This window comes from Scyliorhinus canicula, chromosome 20 (assembly GCF_902713615.1).
Source record: "Scyliorhinus canicula chromosome 20, sScyCan1.1, whole genome shotgun sequence".
NCBI classification, from domain to species: Eukaryota; Metazoa; Chordata; class Chondrichthyes; order Carcharhiniformes; family Scyliorhinidae; genus Scyliorhinus; species Scyliorhinus canicula.
This window is the reverse complement of record NC_052165.1, coordinates 75,442,214-75,467,990: the sequence shown is the minus strand read 5'-3', so window position 1 is coordinate 75,467,990 and position 25,777 is coordinate 75,442,214. Positions and strand designations below refer to the sequence as shown.

Below are 25,777 nucleotides of genomic sequence, written 5' to 3'. Positions count from 1 at the left end.
AGTAGCACAAGTAACTCTCTGCTTCACCTGGAAGGAGTGCTTAGGCCCTTGGTTGGGGTGGAGAGTGGAGGTAAAGGGGCAGGTGATACACCTCCTGCGATTTCATAGGCAGGTGGCATTGCCGGGGAACAAGGTGCTGTGGGTGATAGGCGAGGGGAATAGGTTGCCACGGGGGACCGTCCTTAATAATAATAATAATAATAAATAATCTTATTGTCACAAGTAGGCTTACATTAACACTGCAATGAAGTTCCTGTGAAAAGCCCCTAGTCGCCACACTCCAGCGCCTATTCGGGTACAGAGGGAGAATTCAGAATGTCCAATTCAACCGAACAGCATGTCTTTCGGGACTGTGAGAGGCATCCAGAGGAAACCCATCCAGACACAGGAGAGAACGTGCAGACTCCACACAGTGACCCAAGCCGGGAATTGAACCTGGGACTCTGGTGCTGTGAAGTAACAGCGCTAACCACTGTGCTACCATGCGCCCATCATAAGTCCTGGTATATACGAATACCAGCTCCTTCCCACTTCACCTCACGCCTTTGCTTTGCCTTCAGAATCCTGACAGGGAGGGGACGATGTGTTTGGTGGTAGCATCATAGTGGAGGTGGTAGAAATGGCAGGGGCATTTCTATTTATCCTTTATTATCAGTAGAAAGTAGACAAGGAAGAAGTACACTGCTAGCCATTGGCAACAGTGAGAAATCAAGGAGAAGATTCACATCAAGATCTAGTCAGCGCCCAAAGATTCTGGTCAACATCTACAAATAGGTCAGAGCAGACCTATCATAGAATTTACAGTGCAGGAGGAGGCCATTCGGCCTATCGAGCCTGCATCGGCTATTGGAAAGAGCACCTTACCCAACCCCCCACCTCCACCCTATCCCCATTACTCAGTAACCCCACCCAACACTAAGAGCAATTTTGGACACTAAGGCCAATTTAGCACGACCAATCCACCTAACCCGCACATCTTTGGACTGTGGGAGGAAACCGGACCAGCACCCGGAGGAAACCCACGCACACACGGGGAGGACGTGCAGACTCCGCACAGACAGTGACCCAAGCCGGGAATCGAACCTGGGACCCTGAAGCTGTGAAGCAATTGTGCTAACCACTATGCTACCGTGCTGCCCTATCTGGTTTCTAACCAGAAAACAATCGTTCTGGTTGTTTTGGGTCATAGTCATCATGTAAATCAAGTACACTAGCCATTGCATAACTGGGTGTGCCAATGGATTTAACTTGATGTCTTTCAAATAGGTAGCATGGTGCCAAGAGAGTTGCCATTGGGCCTCAGTTCAATTTTAAATCGTATCCTCTGAAAATATAAATGCTGCATTGAAATGCATTCCATTCTGATGGCTTCCATTAACACTGCAATGAAGTTACTATGAAAAGCCCCTAGTCGCCACACTTCGGCACCTGCCTCAGGTACACAGAGGGAAATTCAGAATGTCCAAATTACCTAACAGCAAGTCTTTCGGGACTCATGGGAGGAAACCGGAGCACCCGGAGGAAACCCACACAGACACGCGGAGAACGTGCAGACTCCACACAGACAGTGACCCAAGCCGGGAATCGAACCTGGGACCTTGGCATGGTGAAGCAACAGTGCTAACCACTGTGCTACCATATATAAAGGGGGCGCAGGTGTGGTGAAGAGCAGACGGACTAGGAATTCCAACAAGTCAACGGTAAGGGAAAGAAATGGAAGTTACCGGCGAGCTGCTTAAAATCTTATCTGGCCTTTCACAGGGATGCTTTCCCGCATAAGGTCGAAGAACGTTGGTCTGGTCGGCACAGGATAAGTTCTCGAACAACCAATTTGGCCGAAAGTATACACAGCGTGACAAGGGCAACTGGAGGCCGACAGTGCTAAACAACTGCAGAGGGAAGTTACGTGCTGCATGCTGCTGGCAAACCTCGAACACGATGAGCAAGGCCGAGAATGGTCAGGTGGCACCAAATCTGAGCAAGTACACGTCGCGCTCGACTGATTTCTAATCCAGTCTGTTACAAGCAGTAGCTTTTGCAACATCACTAGTAATTTAATAATAGCGTGCTGGGAATAATTCAAATGAAGGTGCCACCACGCAAGTAAACTTCACAAGAGCTGGATTAAACAATGCTGTGCCACAATGAGCAAAGAGTTCAAAGAAAATTAACGAGGGCAGGGAGGGTGGTTGCATCAGGAAAATGGCATTCAGGCCAAATAGAATACATTGGGGACCATCCTACTACAAGAAAAAGTTTTGAAGCTTAAATAGCGCCCGTTATGACTCGGACGTATCAAAGCTCTTTCCAGCTATTGAAGTACTTTTGAAGTGTACTCACTGTTGCAATGTGGAAATGCAAACAGCCAATTTGCAAACAATAAGCTCCCACAAACTGCAGTTTGATCGTGACCAGATTATCCTTCTTTGCAATGATGACCGAGGGGGTAAACCTGGACCAGGATACTGAGAACTCCGCTGTTCTTTGACGTAGAATCATGAGATCGGTTGTATTAGCCTGAGGGGGGCAGACGGGACATCACATCGAAAGATGGCACCTTCCAACAATGCAACGCTCCTTCAGTGCAGTGATGGACCTTCAGCCTTGATCTATTTCACTAAAGTCCTGGATTGCGACTCAAACTCCCCTGACACCAGGAGGAAGAGTGCGACAAACTGTGCCACGGCTTAGTGTTCAGAATAAGTTACTCCAAGAGCATCAATGAAAGATGAAAGCAGTGCAACTTTAAATGAACAAATCAAACCGTAAGTGAATCAAGTCTGGCAACAAAAGGATTCAAATTTTTAGTGCAGACGTTGGGACCCCAACATCAGAAAAAAAACCAAGACGGCAATCATGCCAGCACCAGGACTGGTTCGGCCATTTTAAAAAAAAAATAAAATCTTTATTGTCACAATTAGGCTTACATTAACACTGCAATGGAGTTACTGTGAAAGCCCTAGCCGCCACACTCCGGTGCCTGTTCGGGTACACAAGAGGGAGAATTCAGAATGTCCAAATTACCTAACAGCACGTCTGTTCAGCACGAGGGTTGGCCGACCACCGCCCAACCCTCAGTCCGAGTCCAGCTTTTCGGCCTGAACAAAGGCCCAGGCCTCCTCCGGGGAGTCAAAGTAATGATGACGGTCTTTATAGGTGACCCGAATCCTTTTGTTGCCAGACTTGATTCACTTACGGTTTGATTTGTTCATTTAAAGTTTGCCACTGCTTTCATCTTTCATTGATGCTCTTGGAGTAACTTATTCGACCCAAAGGCACGCCGGCTGTAACATGCCAAACTTCACCCTCCTCCTGTGCAGCACTGCTTTTCGACTGGTTATAACCGGCCCTTTTCCTCACCACCCTCCGCGCTCCAGTCCTGGTAGATCGGACCTCCACATTCTTCCACCTGCTGCTCCGCTCTTTCTTGGCCCACCTGAGCACACATTTCTCGATCAGCGAAACCGGTGAAACCGCACCAGCACCGCCCTTGTCGGCTCGCTGGGCTTGGGCTTCCTCACCAGCACCCGGTGGGCCCACTCCAGCTCCAAGGGCCCTTGGAAGGACCCCACTCCCATCAGCGAGTTCAGCATAGTGACCACATAGGCCCCCAGGTCCGATCCCTCCAGGAGGCCCAAGAGCCGCAGATTCTTTCGCCTCGAGCGGTTCTCCATTTCCTCTAGCCTCGCCTGCCATTTCTTGTGGGGCGCCTCGTGCGCCTCCACATTCACCGCCAGCCACATTTCATCCTCGTTCTCCGAGGCCTTTTGCCGGATCTCGCGGATCTCTGCACCCTGGGCCGTCTGAGTCGCCGTAAGCTTGTCAAGTGAGGCTTGACAACGGTTCCAGCAGCTCAGCCTTAGGCTCTCTAAAGCAGCGGTGGAGCAGCTCCTACGCCCACGCCGCAGGTTCCCCGCCCACCGCCATCTTGTTCTTCCTCCCTCGCACCTTTCTCTGCTCCAGTGTCGATTTTTTTACGCCCCGCTCCTGGTCCAGTCCATCCACCAGCAAGGAAGTGTTGCTGTTGCCTTCCCACACCGGGAAAAGTCCGTCAAGCGCCGTTACGGGCCCTAAAAAGAGCCCAAAAGTCCGATGATAGCTGGAGCCACCGAACGTGCAGCTTAGCTCCGCATAGCCGCAACCGGAAGTCCCCCCCCCAACCCATTTTCAGTATCATTTGAACATCTCTCTTTACAAGAGACATTTTCTTTTAATGCCCCAACGATTTTTCTGCCGGATTCCACACAGCTCTGCTCTGAAGATTGATCTTCAATCCGTGGGGATTCCAGCCAATCCTGGTGGGTTGGAAATCCTACTGAGGAGGCAGGGAAGAGTCAGTGGGACACCTCCAGATAAGTAACTAAAAAATTCAGCGGACCATGGGTTAATCTCTCCAGGAGGGTCAGTGGGACCACTTTGCAGAGAACATAGAGCATAGAATATGGAGAACATAGAATATACAGTGCAGAAGGAGGCCATTCGGCCCATCAAGTCTGCACCAACCACTTAAGCCCTCACTTCCACCCTATCCCCGTAAGCCAATAACCCCTCCTAACCAAGGGCAATTTATCATGGCCAATCCACCTAACACGCACGTCTTTGGACTGTGGGAGGAAACCGGAGCACCCGGAGGAAACCCACGCAGACACGGGGCGAACGTGCAGACTCCTCACAGACAGTGACCCAGCGGGGAATCGAACCTGGGACCCTGGCGCTGTGAAGCCACAGTACTATCCACTTGTGCTACCGTGAGAGAGTGTGTGTGAGAGAGAGAGATAGAGAGAGAGAAAAAGAAAGGAGAGAGAGAGAGAGAGAGAGGAAGAAGAGAGAAAGAGAGAGAAAAAGAGAAAGAAAGGAGAGAGAAGAAAAGGAGAGAAGAAAAAAAAAGAAAGAAGAAAGAAGAGAAAGAAAGAAAGAAAGAAAGAAAGAAAAGAAGAAAGAAAAAAAAAAAGAAGAAAGAAAGAAAAGAAAGAAAAAAGAAAGAAAAAGAAAGAAAGAAAGAAAGAAAGAAAGAAAGAAAGAAAGAAAGAAAGAAAGAAAGAAAGAAAGAAAGAAAGAAAGAAAGAAGGAGAGAGAGAAAAGAAAGGAAAGGAGAAAGATAGAGAGAAAGAAGTGAGAGAAAAGGAGGGAGAGAGAGAGAGAGGAGAACATCCTCTCTTGGATATCCTGATTTTTCTGAAACGCTAATCAACTAAGAAATCAACTAATAAATAAACAAGTTAACAGTCCCTCATATGGCACTGCATCAAAAAAGCCAAACCTTTAATGGAAACTTATCAAATTGAATTAAAATAATGTTCCTGGGGCTGGTGACAACTCCAGCCCCTGTGGCGGCCATTGGTTGCGGACGGCCTCAAGCGTGCCGGCAGACATTTTTTGCTCCATTTCCAGGAAAAGCCAGGCATAAAAGCTCCAAAGTCACGAAGAGAGATTAATGTGTATATGCAACTAAGTGCTAGGAAATGGATCACTCGCTAGTTCAGATCCATTAACATAGCAATTGTTAGACACAAAAAAAAGGACAGGGTCCATTTAGTTCACATTCAGCCAGTTGGATGATGTAATGATAATGGACTGTTGGTTAATCATAGTGATCAATCTGTGCCAATTAGTCTACAACAGACCCTGACGAAAAGGCGCGAAATGGTGGAGACCTCTGGGAACCATAGCTCCAAAGTCACCCGTTCCTCTCACACATGTTACGTTTACAACATCATCTCAAATTACTAACGTACTGTCACCTTAAGGTTATCTGCTGAATGAAATCTACTTGCTTTCGAATGAATCATTATGGTTCCACTCATCTCTCTCGGGGACCCGATCTGTAGCTTCATATTCTCGGTCAGGTTAAATGTACAGTGAATTTACCACTGCACCGTCACAATAATATGTCGAAATTTTAACTCAGAAGAACACCCCTTACTACATATATGTGACATTTTAAGGTCTGTTTGAGTGGTATTGCCAAAGATATCCAACTGAAGGATGTGGGCCTGTGGCTGCATCTGTTGTAATGCGGCTGCCCGACACGTTTTACAAAGGGCCCCGACAGCCAGTATTCCGAAGGCATTCTTAGCCTGAGAGTTTGGGCCCAATTGGAAGCTAGATCAGATAGAAGGCCACTCAGTGGCAGGAGTTCTCTGGCCAGTGGGATTCTCTGTTCGCGCCGGCAGCGTACCGCCGCCCGCAGGTTTCCCGGTGGCATGGGGTGGCTTCAACGGGAAATCCGGTGGGAGCAGAGAATCCCGCCCGCAGCGAAGGGAGCACTGCCGAGAAACAGGAGGGTGGGGAACGGGGGAATCCTGCCCCACTGTGTTTAACACTTCTCCCAATCAACAGTTTAACACCACTAGTCCTTTTTTTTGTGATAGAAGCCTTAACATCTCTCATTAATTGGGATCTGGAGCACGTAACCAGTGCAATCGTTCATGCGAGTGTCATGGGCTGGTCTATCCAATTCATTTTTTCCAATTAAAAGGGGAAATTTTAGCGTGACCAATCCATCTACCCTGCACGTCTTTGGGTTATGGGGGCGATGGCAGCAGAGAATACCCGATTGTGCAAGCCCGGTGTTCGTCATTCATTGCAGGTTTAATGCAACAAGTCGCCTTTATCTAGCACCTGTAATGCAGTGAGTCACCCAAGGTGATTCACAAGAGCCTTCTCAAGCAAAACATGAAGCAGGGCCACACAAGGAGATATTCAGATCGATTATCAAATGCTTAGTCAAAGATGTAGATTTTAATAAGAATAATCTTTATTGTCACATGTAGGCTTACATTAACACTGGAGTGAAGTTACTGTGAAAATCCCCTAGTCGCCACATTCCGGCACCTGTTCGGGTACACGGAGGGAGAATTCAGGACGTCCAATTCACCCAACAAGCATGTCTTTCAGGACTTGTGGGAGGAAACCGGAGCACCCGGAGGAAACCCACGCAGACACGGAGAGAATGTGCAGACTTCGCGCAGACAGTGACCCAAGCCGGGAATCGAACTCGGACCCTGGTGCTGTGAAGCAACAGCTAACCACTGTGCTACCGTGCCGCCCAAAGGAACTGCTTAAAGGGGAGAGGCAGAGGGGTTTAGGGAGGGAACTCCAGAGCTTAGGACCCAGACAACTGAAGGCGCGTGTAATAACTTCACCATGGCCAGTCGTCTATCAACAAATCCCTTTATTGTAGCAATGAAAAAGGCCACCGCCATAGCTTACAATACAAGCATCTATACCCAGGAACCTACGGAGATTCCGGTCCGGGCTGAAGCAGCAGCTTTTAAGCTCCGGCCATACATTTCCTTTTGGGAAAGCCACCACCTTTTGTGGCCACCATAACAGCATAGCTGTCAATGGCGGGGCGATTAATATTGGGCATACAAAAGGAGGTGAGAATCAAAGAAGCGCAGATATCTCAGAAGGAGTTCAGAGACAGGAAGACCCGAGATGATGGGGAAACGTGACCACTTTCAATTCAAGATGTTACCTGACTGGGGGCCAATATAGATTGGCGAGCACAAAGGTGATGGGCAGACTATACGTCAAAGCAAATTAAATGGAAACACCATATTTCATCAACACCATGGTGAACAACAGGCACTTTCATATTATTGGATTTTCTTATTCCCATGGGGAGAAACTGACCACCTCCTTTCATACATAGAACACTGAGCTCACACATGTAACCCTAACCCCTTTTACAGAACAGACAGCCTTCACATGACTACAGTTTCTTAAACGCCTGACTTCTGAGAATCTAGCCTGTCACAAGATGGAATTAAATGGCAAGGAAAGAGTCCTGAAACCATCTCTTATAGTCTGATTTTGACTATGTTCCCTGATACTTTCATACAATCTTTTTTAATTTTAGAGTACCCAATTAATTTTTTTTCCAATTAAGGGGCAGTTTAGTGTGACCAATCCACCTACCCTGCACATATTTCTGGGCTGTGGGGGCTAAACCCACGCAAATTCCACACAGACAGTGACCCAGAGCTGGGATCGAACCTGGGAGCTCAGATCGAACCTGGGACGTCGGCACCGTGAGGCAGCAGCGCTATTCACTGTGCCACCATGCTGCCCTTCTTTCATACAATCTTACAGCTAAATACAGGCCTGCACAGGCTTTCTAAAAGAGCTAACCAATTTGTCGCAAGCCCCTCTGTTGTTTCCCTCCAGTATTTACTCAATTCCTTTTTGACAGTATCTACAGAATCTGCTTCCACCTCCTTTTCAGGCAGAGCATTCCCAGCTCATAACGGATTCCTGCAGACCCCAACTGTGCACAAATGAGAAAGGCAGCCACCGCCGTGAGAATGGGACATCTCCATTCCTGTGGCATGAATGTGCTTCTGAACAGTTTGAAGCTGTTCTTTTCCATAAACTGCAGCATTTATTAATGAACCTGTCTAATGACCATCTCATCTCTAGTGGATGCCGTTTATAGCTGCATTTACCTTGTAGGTTGGGTCTCATGAGAGCAAGGTAATTGAACCACCACTCTCTCTCCCATTCAAGTTTCTTCCCTTAAATTGGCTGCATTCAAGTTAAAACTGTGTAGCGGCTCGCCTTCATTAATGCCCTTTGCCAAGTGGGGAGGCACACACGTACTGGAGGTGATGGGAGTGTGTGCATAAGTGTGCGCATGTTTGGGGGGGGGGGGGGGGGGGGGGCATCGGCGTTTGACATCATGATGCCACAGAGATTGGCTTAGTCCGCAAGTTTTATTTTAGAAAGATTCAAGTTTATATCACAACTTAAACGGCCTCAGGACTTCCCAAGTATTTGACAGCCAATAAAGTACTTTTGAAGCTTTACTTTTGCTATGATGTGGGAAATATGGGAGCCCAGTTTTGCTAACAAGCTCCCTCAAACAGCAAGATAATAAGACCATAAGATATTGGATTGAATTGGGCCATTAGGCCCATCGAGTCTGTTCCGCTATTCGATCACGGCTGATATGTTTCTCATTCCTATTCGCCTGCTTTCTTCCCGTAACCCCTGATCCCCTTATTAAACTTCTCAATCTCTGTCTTAAAGACACTCATCCACAGCCTGCGGGAATGGGTTCCACAGATTCACCACTCTCAGGCTGAAGAAATTCCTCATCTCAGTTTTATTGTCCCTTCAGTCTGAGGCTGTGCCCTTGGGTTCCAGTCTCTCCTACTAGTCGAAACATCTTCTCCACGTCCACTCTTTCTAAGCTCCTCAGTATTCTGTAAGCTTCAATGAGATCCTTCTAAACTCCATAGAAAACAGACCCAGAGTTCTTAACTGCTCCTCATATGACAAGCCCTTAATTCCGGGGATCATTCTTGTGAACGTCCTCTGCACCCCATCCAAGGCCAGCACAACCTTCCTTAGATATGGGGCCCAAAACAGCTCACAATATTCCAAATGGGGTCTGACCAGAGCCTTATTCAGGCTCAACAGTACATCCCTGCTCTTATATTCTAGCCTTTCAACATGAATGCCAACATTGCATTTGACTTCCTAACTGCCAACTTCAATGTTAATCCTGAATTAGGACTCCCAAGTCCCTTTGTGCTTCAGATTTCCAAAGCATTTCCCCATCTAGAAAATAGTCTATGCCTCCATTCCTCCTTCCAAAAGTGCATAACCTCCGACTTTTCCAAACTGTATTCCATCTGCCACTTCTTTGCCCACTCTTCTAGCCTGTCCAAGTCCTTCTGCAGTCTCCCCACTTCCTCAACACTACCTGTCCCTCGCATATCTTTGTACCATCTGCAAACTTGGCAACATTGCCCTCAGTTCCTTCTTCCAGATCATTAATGTAAATTGTGAATAGCTGTGGTCCGATCACTGACCACTGCGGACCACTAGTCACAGGCTGCCATCCTGAAAACGACCCCTTTCTCTGGTCTCTGCCACTCAGCCAATCCTCTATCCATGCCAGTTCCTTGCCCCCAACACCATGGGCTCTTATACTATTTTGCGTCCTCCTGTACAGTATCTTGTCAAAGATCTTCTGGAAATCCAAATAGATCACGTCCACTGGCTCGCTTTTGTGTAACTCCCTCATTACCTCCTCAAAGAATTCTAACAGATGGGCAGGCATAGCCTCCCCTGAACAAACCTGTGCTGACTCAGTTCTATTTTACAATGCACTTCCAAATATTATGCAATCTTATCCTTAATAATGGACTCTAAAACCTTACCAATAACCAAAGTCAGACTAACTGGCCTATAATTTCCCCTCTTCTGCCTCCCTCCCTTCTTAAAAATGGGGTTGGGAGGGTTACATTCGCCATTTTCCAATCCTTTGGGATCCTCGCCGACTCCAATGATTTATTTCTCCTCCACGGCCATGGGGCATGTTCCATCCGGTCCGGGTGATTTATCCACCTTCAGAACTTTCAGCTTCCCCGACACCTTCTCCGCCACTACACTTACCCCTGCCCCGAGACTCTTGAAGTTCTGGAATGCCACTGGCATCTTCCACCATGAAGACTGATGCAAAGTGCCTATTCAGTTCCTCTGCCATTTCTTTGTTGCCCATTGCCACTTCTGCAAGGGTCCAATGTCCATTCTTGCTTCTCTCTTACCTTTTATATATTGAAAAAAACTCTTGCAATCTTCTTTTATATTACTAGCTAGCTTAGTCATCTTTCACCTTCTCCCACCTTACTGCTTTTTTAGTTGTCCTCTGCTCGCTTTTAAAGGCTTCCCAATCCTCGGGTTTCCCACTAAACCATGCCACATTGTATGCTTTTTCTTTTATGTTGTCCCCGACTTCCCTCAAGAGCAATGGATGACTCATTCCCCCCTTACCATGTTCCCTCTTCATTTGGATGAATTTCTGTTGTGCCTACCGAATAACCCCAGAAACTCCCGCCAATGCTATTCAACTGACTTTCCTACTCGGCTCTCCTTCCAATCAACTCTGGCCAGCTCCTCCCTCGTGTCTTTGCAGTTACCCTTATTTAATTATAATACCCTTACATCTGATTCCAGCTTCTCCCTCTCAAACCGCAGGGTAAATTCTAACATATTGTGGTCACTGCTCCCCGAGGGTTCCTTCACCTTAAGTTCCCTTATCAAGTCTGCCTCATTACACATCACTAAATCTAGAATTGCTTGTTCCATACTGAGCTCTACCACAAGCGGCTCCAAAAAATCTTAGACATTCCACAAATTACTTTTCTTGAGATCCACTACCAAGCTGATTTTCCCAGTCCACCTGCATATTGAAGTCCCCCATGATTATTGTAATTTTGCCCTTTTTTACATGCCTTTTCTCTCCCGATTTATTTTCTGCCCCACGTCCGGACTACTGCTATGGGACCTGTAATAACTCTTTTTCCTTTGTGATTCCTCAACTCCAAACACAGATTCTCCGCCTTCCAACACTATATTGCTTCTGGTTATCAATTTAATTTAATTTCTTAAAAACAATGCATCCCCGCCCCCTTCATGGACCTTTTTGCTTCTGCTTTCTAATTTACCACCTAGCCGCTCATATTCTTTTGTCACTAGGAACCACAATGGGGTCCACCCACTCCCACATCATGCAGGTACAACACACAGCCTGGCTTTGCATCTTTATTTTATTTAATTTTTTAAAAAAATTTCCAACTCATTTTTAAGTCTTTCTAACCTACAAAATATTTCTCTTTTTACCTTCAATCTAAAGCAATTACCTTAGAATAGGTAATGAAAATTAGCAGTTACTTGCCAGCCAGTGAACTTACAATTTCACTTTTCCTACAGCTTCACGCTGGATTGTTTTTCAAACTCAGCCCGCTGCCCAGGTGACCCTCTCACCTCCCACTCTTCTTAAATCTCAGTTCCCGCTCTTTTTAAATCTCCACTCTGACTCTCAGCTCCCACTCTTTTTAAATCTCCGCTCTGAATCTCAGCTCCCGCTCTTTTTAAATCTCTGCTCTGACTCTCGGCTCCCGCTCTTTTTAAATCTCCGCTCGGACTCTCGGCACCCGTTCTTTTTAAATCTCTGCTCTGACTCTCAGTTCCCGCTCTTTTTAAATCTCTGCTCCGAATCTCCGCTCCCGCTCTTTTTAAATCTCCGCTCTGAATCTCCGCTCCCGCTCTTTTTAAATCTCCGCTCGGACTCTCGGCTCCCGCTCTTTTTAAATCTCTGCTCTGAATCTCGGCTCCCGCTCTTTTTAAATCTCCGCTCTGAATCTCGGCTCCCGCTCTTTTTAAATCTCCGCTCTGACTCTCGGCTCCCGCTCTCTTTAAATCTCTGCTCTGAATCTCAGCTCCCGCTCTTTTTAAATCTCCGCTCTGACTCTCGGCTCCCGCTCTTTTTAAATCTCCGCTCTTGACTCTCGGCTCCCGCTCTTTTTAAATCTCCGCTCGGACTCTCGGCTCCCGCTCTTTTTAAATCTCCGCTCGGACTCTCGGCTCCCGCTCTTTTAAAAATCTCTGCTCTGAATCTCCGCTCCCGCACTTTTTAAATCTCCGCTCTCTCAGTTCCCACTCTTTTTAAAGCTCCGCGTGATAAAAGTGATTTAAAAAGTGGTAAAGACTTACTGTCCTTACCCACTACTTACCAATCAGTTCTCTCTGCTGTAACCCCAACTGCTGCAGCAGGGCAAGACCATTCACTGAAGATTTACAAAGTAACAAAGCAAGGAGAAAAAGCAAAAAGCACCTCTTCTCGCTCGGCACCAAATTCCCACTCTGTTTCAAATTCCCGCTAACCACACTAACTCTGGCTGTGTCTCACTCTGGATGTGGTCTCTCCCACTGCTGTGTGCAAAACTCATTGTTGAGGGATGAATATTGACCAGGATGCTGGGGAGAAATCCCCTGCTCTTCTTTGAAATAACAAACATATTTACAGCAGATGAACAGGTCATTCAGTATACATGTGTGTGTAGAGATGTGCTATGGGCCTCTCAAAAACTTTATCTATGTCTGTCTGTAAACCCCCAAACAAAAAGGAGCTATCCAGTAGTATTGGAGAAACTAGCACCTTGTTATCCCTGAAGAGATACTAACAAACCCCCCCCCCCCCCCCCCCCCCGTGGGCTACACAAGCCAAATTCTGAGTGGGCTGTACAAAGGCCATCTGCATTTCATAACATAGGCTGGCCAACCAGAGTCTACTCATCTGCTAAGACATTAAATTCTTAAACGGTTGAGGCATTCAGCAATTTGGGGACCCAGACTAGGGATACACACCCCTTCTCAAAGCCAGAGTGGAGTGGTGGTAGTCATATGACATGGACCTCTAGCTGGTGGAACCAGTGATATTGCTTTGTGGATCTGCAAAGTCAGCCTGCCATTTTATTATCCGTATAACGGCATCACAGAAAAGGAGCTCTGGCGCCCAGGTTGGACACCTGGCATCATTCACACTGCTTCTACTGGAGAGGGCAGCAGAGCAGAGCTACTGATCAGCTGTTCTGGGGAAATTTGCATACGTGCAGTGCGGTCAGCCTAATTTGAAGGTGTACCTGCGAAGGAGACCCGATGAGTTTGAGTGAAGGCAAGCATCCAGCAGAGGGCAGCAGAGCAGAGCTACTGATCAGCTGTTCTGGGGAAATTTGCATACGTGCAGTGCGGTCAGCCTAATTTGAAGGTGTACCTGCGAAGGAGACCCGAGGAGTTTGAGTGAAGGCAAGCATCCAGCAGAGGGCAGCAGAGCAGAGCTACTGATCAGCTGTTCTGGGGAGATTTGCATACGTGCAGTGCGGTCAGCCTAATTTGAAGGTGTACCTGCGAAGGAGACTAGAGGAGTTTGAGTGAAGGCAAGCATCCCTTTTTTACTGAATGAATGCAAAGGTGGCAATGGTGTGACCCTCTTCCCGGGTTTTGAGTGAGTGTGTACAAATAAACTAACCCTCGGAGTTGATCCTATCTGTTTTCTGTGGGAAAATTGGATCACATCAAAACCGGATGGTTGAGAAATACGCCACCACTTATAAAAGAGGAAAGCAAATCAAAACACCTTTTTGTTTACAGATGGATGGTGTGGAGAAATTGGTGCTGTTTGAATTGACACTGCCCTCCTGTCCATACAACCCCTCATCCAACCTCATCAGCATGTTCTTCTCCTTTCTCTCTCACGAGTTTATCCAGTTTCCCCTGAAGTGCTATTGAGCTCAATGACTCCCTGTGGTAGCGATGATCCATGTTCTAACCGCTTACTGACAGGGTCTTTAACAGCCATCTGAGGTGGTGCCTCTGTTTAACGTCCCATCCAAAAAGCATGGCCGACAGTGCAGCGCTCCTTCAGTGCTGCATTAGCATGTCAGGTAAAATGTTAGGTTTTGGGGTGGGTCTTAAAACCACAAGCCTCGCACTCTTAAAACCAATGTGCTGCAGCTCAGCGAGGGATAGCATTACATTTAAAAGTCGTCTTATTAGATCAGCTAACCAGCGGACAGCTACTATAACCACAGTAAATGTCTGATGAAGGAATGTATGAGAAGCCAAACCTCAAAATGGGCGATAGATCCTCAATCATTGCTGCACGAATGTTAGAAGTGCGTAAAAACAAAGTTCGGAACTACAACCAGTAAACTCCCACCATTTTCAGTCGTTACATTCCAGTATCACAAAAGGCAAACATACTTTCTAATTGGGGGCGAATTAGATAGATTCCCGTTTCCACCAAATTTGATCTTTTTAAAAAGGAACGATCCCGAACCAGACTCCAAAAGTTGTTTGGATACTCAACAGATATCACAATCTTGTATTTAATGATGAAAGGATACTTTGCTCCAGGACTGACTCCACGCACAAATAGGGATTATGGTTTATTAAAACAAACTTTTACTAACAGAGTAACATCATACAAGAAATCGCTTACAATTGGTTATCATCTCTATCCCACTAACTGGGTTATGACCATCTGACAAAAGGCTCTGATTATCTATTCCCCAGGTAGCCTTCTTCCAAGAAACAAAATCCCATTAGCCCTATTTAGGTAAACAATATACATGGTTAGAATGAAATGACGACCTTGCTTTTGTGACATCTTAATTGTACGTTCTGCAGCCAAAGCATCTGTCTTTCTTTTACACTAGGATTTTCAAAAACATTGCTGCAGCAGTCACATGCACACACTAACCCAGGCTTTTAACCATTACTGCGCCAGATACATAATCCAAAATTCCTACATTCATCACAACACAAATAAAACAATGGGCGGGATTTTTTCTGCCCTTCCGCCGCAAGAATCGTCACAGGCGGAGACCATAGAAAAGGTCCGTTGACCTCGGGCAGGAATTTCTGGTCTGAGGACGGGAGCTGCTGAAAAGTCCCGCCCTTGTTGCAACAATGCAATAAAACCCAAGGACTAGTTCAAATTTGACAGATGCAATAAAAACTATGTTTGAGGATACCATGCAGTAAAATTACAGTGCTGTGACTGGAGGAGAGGGAATGAATGAAGTGGCTGATGTAGACATTGATGTGGATGAAAAGAACAATCAATGTTACTTTTGACTGCATCATCTTCTGCTATTCAATTTTTGCAAAGTTCTTGGTAAGGAGCAATAGCAACCGTCAATCCCTCTGCAGAAGGCCCATGCTTCATTCCATCTTTGCATCATGATATGTCACCCATCATTTCAAATCTTCAGTTGATCTTGGGATCTGCCATCACTGTGGTTGCAAAATCAGCCAACGTAGGCTCTTCTTCCTGCTCACTTTCATTTAATTTCATCAACCCAAACCTATGTTTTCATAGTAAGAAGTCTTACAACACCAGGTTAAAGTCCAACAGGTTTGATTCAAACACGAGCTTTCGGAGCGCAGCTCCTTCCTCAGCATTCACCTGAGGAAGGAGCTGCGCTCCGAAAGCTCGTGTTTGAATCAAACCTGTTGGACTTTAACCTGGTGTTGTAAGACTTCTTACTGTGCTCACCCCAGTTCAACGCCGGCATCTCCACATTATGTTTTCATAGACAGTTCCTCTTCATGACATTGATTCATCAGTGTCCACGTCTTCAAATATCTCCCCTCCACTTGTCTTCAGGATTCAGGATTTTCAAACCTATAAACCTGCACTGGTTTACATTTAAACCAAGTCAACAATCCTAGCCACTTCGGCACCCACATTTGGTGGGGAAGCCCTATGTGGGAATCCGTTCAGAGCCTCAGGCTAAACATTTTTCCAGCAAGCATTTATGGTTGAAGCTACAACTCCACCCCATGGCTCCTTAATTTTGCCTATTGCGACGAGCAGGTCCAGCAGTCACGGACTATGGGTGAAGGAGGTGCTTGGAACTTCATCAGTTGGTAAGCCTTGAATGAGGCAATGAACCCTTGGTTCATTGATTGGATAAGCAAGGTCACATTTGGGGCGCAACCAAAAGATGTCAACTTCTGGATGGCACCCTGCGAGAGAATGTGATGCCCAGGTTCATTATCGAGGACTAGTAAAAGACAGGTTCCTTTCCCTCAGTTAAGTCCTGATCTCCAGCAGAAAGCAGTTCTCAAGCCAGTATTCCTGCTGTAACCCAAACAATGCTTCCAAAAGACTGGCAGAGGAGATTTATTCTTCGCTTTAAAAGCTTCAGGATTTTCAAACCTATAAACCTGCTCTGATTTACATTTAAACCTAGCCATTAAGTAGAAGCGTTAGCCCAATCCTTCGCTGCTTTAAAACCAAGAGCTGTGCTTTCTTCTTTCGATATTTAGGTCCTACTTGGCATTTTCGCCCAGAATAGGCTAGTTTTCGCTGCGCTGAAGACCCTGCTCTGCCTAGTAACCTCTCTCCTCAATGTAATCATGCATCTTGGGGACGTCTCCAGCAGCTGGATGGCCAGCTGACACAACCTCACCCAATCCCCAGCAGCTTTACATTACACAGCCAGAGTGCTGTGTAAAGTGATCAAGCCATTCTATCTGCTGAGAATCCTTTGGAAGGGAAAGGACGCACCTACAGCACCACCACTATTATTAACAATGACCAGGACTACTCTCTATTCGTACTTTTTTTTTCTAAATTTATCGACTTTATTGACCAGTGTCTCAACTGTCCCTATTTATAATCTTTTGAGTACATTAAACTTCTTTACTATTTTTTTTTAATGCGCTGGCACGATTCAAATGATTGGACTATTTGCTGGAGGTCCTCCGTTGATGCTGATGCTTTACCCGCACATTGAGGAACTTCTTAATTTCCTCCAACCATGCATCCCTCCCCATTTAGAGAAGTTAACCCTTGTCCACATGTCGACCAGAAACACAAACACCGGCCCTTATTTTTTTTCCTCAGACTGCCTAACGTACCGGATTGTGGATTGATTGACAGTGTATTCCTTGGCCAACCTGGTACCTCTGGCACCATTTTTCAGTCTTTCTAAGATTGTGAAGCTTTGTGCAAGTATCATCACTTTGCTCGGAGGTTTTCTGCTTGGCTTTGACTCACTCACTTTTAGTAAGGTGCTGCACTGCATGTCTACTGCAAAATACTGGTCCTTTAATTCACAGCAAACCATGTGCTGTTAGCAATAGCACATGCACACCTTCCACAGGGGAAAATGCACCTCGGTGATACTTTTTTATTGGCTTCCAAATGCTGGCTTTTCTTTAATTTCAGGACCAATGTCTGCCCGGGTAAAATCCTAAATGCTGAAATCATGAATGGGCAAAGATTCGGGGCTGTGATGATGATGTGTACAAGCACTTGTGCACGGGTAAACATATTTGAAGTGCGAACAGTTGGAGTTTAATGTAAGTGGAATTAAAATACCGACACCTTGTCATTAGATTAAAAAGTAAAGACCACAGGTGTCCATCTGGACTTTCATGAAGTCTTTGTAAATTTACCTCATACAAGAAGGTCTTTATGAGAGAGAGAGAGAGAGAAAGAGAGAGAACATTTGTGGAATTAGTGACAAGCTGCTGCGGTAGATTAGGAACTGGCTGAGTTCCCACATTCAGAAAGTGGTTATCAATAGATTTAGAGACTGGTTTCCTGCAGGCTTCAGTATTTGGGATATTTCATTGTTAGTCCATTGGGAATGATCTTCAGACTTGCAGAATAAATAAGTCTACCTGCAAGTGGTTTTCTTTGTAAAAATATACTTTATTCGTATTGTTAAAATCCTGGACCAGAGCCCAATTTGTATGGAGGAAACCAGATGAGACCCCCCAATGGTTTTTCAATTTGTGACACTGTGAGGAAAAGATACTTTGCTCCAGAAGTGATTGCACTGAAACGTAAGGATCTTTTATATTAAAACAGACTTTATTATTAACACAATATTTCAATACATTATCACAGAAAACAGCATTTCAATTAAGGAAACCTCTGTTTTAACTACTGACTTATACCTTCTGGATCTCTAATTAAGCAAAGCCCATTATAGATCAAAAGCCACTTTTTATAAATGAAGTTAGTAAACACAGGGTTACTTGCTGCAGACTTGAGAGAGAGCAAGGAGAACAGTGAGGAAGGGAAGATAGCAAGGAGCAAAAGAGAAAGAGAGCCTTCTGTCTCTGTCAGACTCCTGCTCAGTCGGACAGTACTTGACAAAACTCCTGCTCAACTTAAAGGTGCCTAGCAGGCTGCCAAACCCATATCAAACTGCAAAACTACACACAGACTTGGTTCCTCCCATTAATTACATCATCTCTATCTCACTTACATGCCATGACCAACTTACCCGAGTCTAAACACACTGTCTCAAATTATCTACTCTCCAAGGAATCTCCAACAATCATATCAACATTCCATTAGGCATATCTTAACAAATATGATTGGAATGAATGATGATCTCACTTTTGCAACATCCTAATTGCACCTTTTACAGACACACCACCTGCCTGTATGTTAAACCAGGATGTTTAAAAAATTACTGCAGATATACGTATCTTAAACCAGGCTTTTAATAACATTACTGCATCATAAAAATATCTTACATTCATCACAATATATACTAATGTTCTGAACTGCAAAAACATTTCAAATTGTTGTAACAGGGAAGTGCAATGATTTTCACATTTTTGGGCATGTTGCATTCTACGGTGCTTCAATACAGTTACATACAGTTAGGATTAAGCTCACATTCAGAACGGTTTTATGCGTTTAACAGCTCCTTGGTCTACACAAGGCCATTCCCCATTGCGCCTTGGCGGCAGCTGCCAAGCTGGACTGCATCCCTCAGCACCCAGTCCCAGACCTTGGAATGTTGCAGTTTGCAACACTCTGTCGAGGACAATTCTTTGCATTGGAAGATAACCAAGGTTCGGGCAGGCAAAACCGCATCTTTCAGAGATGTGATGATCCTCCAGTTGATGTTTGTCTCAATGCGTCCCTGGGAACAGCCCATAGAGCACAGAGTCCCGAGTCATGAAGCTTTTCAGGATGAACCTCGACAAATACCACTGCATCTCTCTCCAGACCTTCTTTGCAAAGGCACATTCCACAAGGAGGTGGGCGACCATCGCTTCCTCCCTGCAGCTGCTTCAAGAGGCAGTGTATGGTGGTGCAAAGACCTCGAGCGTGCAAGAAGGATCTGACAGGGGAGGCCCTTCTCATCACCAGCCAAGCTAGGTCTTGGTGTTCGTTTGAAAGTTCTGGTGATAAGACAACCCACCAAATTAATCTAACAACCAGGGAAGGATCTGATGGGATCCACCATCTCCTTTTCCACCAGGGCCTCGAGGACGTTACATGCAGACCATTGCTCGAAAGTCTTGTGGTCAAAGGTGTTTTGCTGAACAGATTTTTCGACAAGGGTCAGGCGATACGGCACAGTCCAACTACTTGGAATGTTCCGCTTAAAAGTGGCCAGACCCATCCTTCGCAACAGCAGGGATAGGTAATAATAATAATAATCTTTATTGTCACAAGTTGGCTTACATTAACATTGCAATGAAGTTACTGTGACAAGCCCCAAGTCGCCACATTCGAGTACACAGAATGTCCAATTCACCCAACTGCACGTCTTTCGGGACTTGTGGGAGAAAACGGAGCACCCCCAAGCAGACGCAAGGAGAACGTGTAGCCTCCACACAGACAGTGACCCAAGCCGGAATCGAACCTGGGACCCTGGAGCTGTGAAGCAACAGCGCGAACTACTGTGGTACCGTGCCACCCACAGAGAACCTCATTACATAGGTGACACTTGCGTATCAGGGATCCACACACAGCCTGATGCAGCCGCACACAAAAGTGGCCATCAGGATGTGGGTGGTATTGGGCCAATGATTTCCTCCCTCATCCAGAGATTTGTGCATTGTGTCCCTTCGGACATGATCCATATCTGTGAGTGCGAGGCCAGTGAAGAATGCTCAACTCCTGTCACCTGACCTCGATGTGTTGTGGGAATGGAACTCAGCTTTAACAAGTGCCATTTACAAAAAATGCTCTACAAAAATGTTCAAATTCCATTTCAGCTTTCCAATATTTTTCTGTCACATTCCATTCCATCTCTTTAAACTGCAGGAGCTGACCAGCAAATAAGTATTTTACTTTAAACCGCTTTGGTAACATTGGGCTTTTCTGACATTAGAATTATATTGAATAATATGGAACAATGTCTTTAGAATCATAGAATTTTTCCTTCCAGTGCAGAAGGAGGCCATTTGGCCCATCGAATCTGCATTGACATTCTAAAAGAGGACCCTATCAAGGCCCGTTTGCCCTGCGCCATGCCCGTAACCCCACCTAACCTGAACATCTTTGGACTGTGGGAGGAATCCGGAGCACCCGGAGGAAACCAACGCAGACACAGGGAGAACGTACAGACTCCACACAGACAGTCACCAGAGGCCAGAATTGAACCCGTGTCCTTGGCGCTGTGAGGCAGCAGTGCTAGCCACTAGGCCGCTCAAGAGTTTGCTCAAGAAAGATACTTTGCCTGTGGATCAGCTGATAGGAGACCCCTACCACTAGAAAAGGGGATTCATTTTTTTCTGATTTTTAAATGATAGGTCCATGAAGGAATTCTATGAAGTATGTTCTGGTTCATATATTCCACAATTACACTATATTAAAAGATACATTGCTAACAATGTGTAAATTTACCAGTTACATTCACTTCCAGTCATTTAAAATCCATTTTTCACAAACAACCACTTGTCCAGTCACATTAAAGAATTTGAGGACAGAATGGTGTTGAGCATTCATGGCGAGAGGGCTAGAATACATGAGCAGGGATGTACGTCTGAGCCTGTAAAAGGCTCTGGTCATACCCCTCTTGGAATATTGTGAGCAGTTTTGGGCTCCATATCTAAGGAAGAATGTCCTGGCCTTGGAAAGGGTCCAAAGGAGGTTCACACGAGTGATCCCTGGAAAGAAGAGCTTGTCGTATGAGAAACGGTTGAGGATTCTGGGTCTGTACTCGTTGGAAGTTTAGAAGGATGAGGGAGGGATCCTGTTGAAACTTACGGATACTGAGAGGCCTGGATAGAGCGGACGTGAAGATGCTTTAAAACAGAGATGAGGAGGAATTTCTCCAGCCAGAAGGTGGTGAATCTGTGAAACTCTTTGCCGCAGAAGGCTAGTGTGTTTAAGACAGAGATAGATAGGTTCTTGATTATTAAGGGGATCAGGTGTTATCGGGAGAAGGCAGGAGAATGGGGATGAGAAAAATATCAGCCATGATTGAATGGCGGAGCAGACTCGATAGGCCGAGTGGCCTAATTCTGCTCCTATTTGTTATGGTCTTATGACCATAGGAGTAAGCTTTCAGGCAGCTACCCCTCCCCACCCCCATTCTGTCATGTCACACACACAGCACAACTTAATTTTGTACAAAAACGAAGACAGCATTCTCTGCCTCACTCGAACCTTAAACTGCTGCACTGTTCCAAAGATGACAAGAAACAACCCCAGATCTTTCAATTCAGCATTTTATAAATTCCCAGACAAAAGGTTCAACAATTTCAGGTAACCTCAGGTTATCAGACAGCAGTTGGTAATGATGCCGTGAACTCCATTTACCCCTCGCTCGCTCTCATCTAGACCCATCTATTGTTTCTTTTCCTGTCCTGTTACCATCTTTTTTGCACCTTTTGACACTTAATCTTGCCTGTCTTCCACCCTTGTCACAAACCTTCCCTGTCCTTGTGTTTGAAACCTATTAAATTACTAACATTTCCCAGGTCTGGCGGAAGGTCACCAACTTGTTCTCTCCCCAGGCGGTGCCTGATCTACTGAGTATTTGCAGCATTTTCTAGTTGCATTCCAGATTTCTGAACATACCCATTAGGAGCAGGAGGCCATTTCATCAGCCAGTCAATGAAGTCATGGCTGATTGGATACTACCCTCAACTCCAGGTTCCTAGATAACTTTGTCAGCTCCATAATATTTTGCTTGTCTGTTGGAGAAACGACTCTTAAAGATTTCATTACTGCAAAATAGTCAAGAAGCCAATTCCACAAACTGTATCACTTGATTTTACAGGTCGTCCCACCTGATGGCACATGAACAAAACCACAATGGGTAGCACAGTGGTTATCACTGTTACTTCACAGCGCCAGGGACCCAGGTTCGATTCCTGGCTTGGGTCACTCTATCGGAGTCTGCAGGTTCTCCCCGTGTCTGCGTAGGTTTCCTCCGGCTGCTCCGGTTTCCTCCCACAAGTCCCGAAAAACATGCTGTTTGTTAGGTAATTTGGACATTCTGAATTCCCCCCCCCCCCCCCTCTGTGTACCCGACTGGAATGTGGCGACTAGGGGATTTTCACAGTAACTTCATTGCAAGTGTTAATGTAAGCCTACTTGTGACAATAAAGATTATTTTAAAATGTATGCATGGAGAAGACCCTCCAGTGAGGGGGGGGCATATTTTACTGCAGCCTGGAATGTTCCGGTTTCTCTGCCCTGATCTCTCTGTCTGGGGTGCAGCCCACCAATCGAGACCCCACCACCCAGTCAACAGTGGTCCTGGTTGAGAATATTCCCCTGGGAGATGTGTCTCAGATTTATCTACTTTAAAAGCAACAAATGGGCCATACAGATGTCCCCCTGGGTGTGGGTGTGTGTGTGGGGAGGGGGTTAATTTAACAATTCAGATTATTTGCCCCTGTTCACATTAAGCCATGGGCTGCTCCAGCACAATTAATTCCCATTGAGTTGCCAACAACCACTTCTATCTGGTTCTGGCTGGTTCCAGCCGCCCTTGACCGGTTCCAACCGCCTGGGAGTGACTCACCCGCATCTACCACTCAAGGCTTTCCCATGGGGGTGGGCGGGGAGGCTGAAAGAGAGTGGGTGGAGACTCGGGGAGAGAGAGGGAAGCGCCAGCTAAAGCTCTTGCTTGTAATTTGGTGCTTCAGCCGGGCCCTGTGATCATTTCCACGGGGCGGAGGCGGGAAATGGGGGGGGGTAAAGCAACTCGATCAGGTTGATGCTGTAACACCCCTGCGAGTGGTGCAGGAGCGGTACATTCCTCGCCGCTTGTTACATTGTGCCTAAGCAACGAGAGGGGCTCCATCAGCGGCTCGGATACAATGTAGCAAAGAACTGCTACAATGTGCCAAGAAGCACTGCCACAATGTGGCGCAGAACTGCTACAATGTACCCCTTCCCCGGGGAACCATTAAAACTTTTTATCAGCAACATTTGCACTAAATACCGAAACACTACTTTGCAACGACTCAGCGGTCCCCAATTGAAACGCACTGACTTGTCAGTTTCAACTGGGGCTGTCAGTTTCAAGTGCGTCTCACGTTCTGCTTGAAACCACATTTGCTATTTCGACGTCAGTTTCATTTTTTTGGAAATGTTTTGGTTACCCCCCCCCCCCCCCGGGAGGAAAACCCCAATGATATAATTTCATTGAAAAGGGAAATCTGTGTTTCCAACTTTGAAAAACGTTCAATTGGCTAAACTGATGCAAGTGAATGGTTTTTATTTCCAGTTGTTTGATTATATTGGAGCAGATGTGCCACTTCTACCGAGTACCTGCAGAGGTGAACGTGAGATAAATACACAGCTCGAATAGGGTTCAGCTCCCGGGCGGGAATTACAGAAATTGGCATGGATTTCAACATGTCAGTCTTGCTGAAAAGTTGCTTTTCTCACCCAGCTGTAATGGCTGCCCATGCAAGTCTTGTGTAAGTGTCTCAATTTAAGATAATCGGCGATAGGGAACACGGTTCAGACCTTTCCAGAGTTCACCTGGGTGATGGTCATTCCCACAAAGACGCTTCTTTGTTATCCATATTTCTCTGATCGGGACGCCAGTGAGAAAAAAATAGATCTTTTGTTGAGATTTCAGCTGCTGTCGCTCATGGGATAACTTCACTGAAAAGCTGCCAGGTTATTGGGGGGGGGGGGGGGGATGAAATGGGTCACTCCAGTCGGGAGTAAACACCAAGACGGAGGGTGGGTGGGGAATGAGTGTCTGTAAACACTCAAGGGCAAATATTAAAACATGACGACCGACTCAACTCTCACACAATCGAGAGTACAGGCTACAAACCGCCCGAGGCCCCATTTGCAAATTCACATAACTCCCATGCTACCTACTCTCAATAAATGGTGCATAGCTATTAAAATATATAACCGACATTTACACTCAGAAAAAAAAACAGACGCCGTTTGCAAATTAGCGGTTCGGGCATTGATTAGTTGCGATTCGAATCCGCATAAACGAATGGAAACTAGGCGACAGGGGAGAGTGGGTTACAAAATGTCAGATGATAACCGCTCAGTGCTCAATAACACATCTCCTTTCACCAGTTTTAGCCCGGGTGGTATGTCAGGACTATAAAAGTAGAGATGCAATTGCTGTTAGCTGGAATAAACATGGTTAAAATGCATAGAGAGAAAGGGGGGGCTGAATGATTCCAAACGCCTCGGTGATTTGGAGGGGTGCCAAGTCTGACAAAGGGTTGGATACTGGGCCTAGTGTGAGCCTTGGGTCTGTGTGTATTGGAGCTGGAGAATCCGGGTTACGCAAGATTCAAGTGTGTAACAAGGGTGAGATACAATGTTCAATCCCTCCCCTCCCCTCTCCCCAATATACTCACTCTGCTGTTGTTGGAGAGAGGAGGAATCCGCCGAGGCTGCTCCCGGCAGCACCAAGTGCCTGAGAGGCTCGGGCAAACACTTCTTGCAGAAGGAGTGGAGGCATGGTAGCAGTTTGGGGTCGCGGCTCTGGAAATTCAGCTTGCAGACGGCGCACGTCTCCAGCAGGTTGAGCTGGGCGCCCTCCGCCTTCTCCCCTTGTTCCCTGCTCTCCGCTTCGTTCCCCGTGTTGAGCCCGGGTTCCTGCGGGCTCTCTGCCATTTCTCAGAGTGTGGAGTTTCAGGCTGTAATCCCTCTTGTAATTCCCATCCGCCTTGTTGCCGTGGTTTAGAGTCGGCGTGTGATCCCACTCTCTCTCTCTCTCTCTCGCTCGCTATCTATCTATTATCTACCTATCCATCGATGTGGCCAAGTTGTTGCATTGGTAAACGCTCAGTGACTGTGGGTTTTGAGGGCGTTCTGAGTGCTGCTGTCAAATGCAGAACATGCTCCATCTCCCGGGCACAGGGCGCCAGTGAGAAGCAGCAAATCCATATTCATCACAGCACGTCACCGACACCCTTATTAATATTAATGACTTCAATCAACAGGCAATCTTCTTCTGTTTTTTTTATTCTTCCTTAAAATATTTTGGATTCATGTGCGCCCACCAAGGCAGATGATACCCTGCGTTTTCCATCTGTGCTGATCTCTGCCAGAGCTTAGCGAGGTTGTTTACTTACTATTGGTCTCAGTGGCCGTGGGTGGGTTTCCCCCCAACTCTATAATGCTGGATAGTCATCCTCGACTCTGAGGGACTGGCCAGAGACTCCCTGCTGGAAAATGGGCCTTGGGAAGGCGGGCAGAATTGGGCTAGTC

The 25,777-nt window shown here is 46.2% G+C and overlaps 1 protein-coding gene across 2 annotated transcripts in view; it reads right to left on the bottom strand.

The window, feature by feature from the left end:
• Nucleotides 1-25,502, bottom strand: part of LOC119954677 (transcription intermediary factor 1-alpha-like) — a 157,616-nt gene extending 132,114 nt beyond the window's left edge. The window contains exon 1 of one of the 2 annotated variants that reach the window (XM_038780099.1): nucleotides 24,922-25,502. In XM_038780099.1, coding sequence (XP_038636027.1) covers nucleotides 24,922-25,180 — 259 coding nt within the window. In that variant the 5' untranslated portion in view covers nucleotides 25,181-25,502. The remainder of the gene's footprint in view (nucleotides 1-24,921) is intronic. The other variant, XM_038780100.1, reaches the window with a different exon arrangement.
• Between the last annotated feature and the right edge of the window lie 275 nt (nucleotides 25,503-25,777).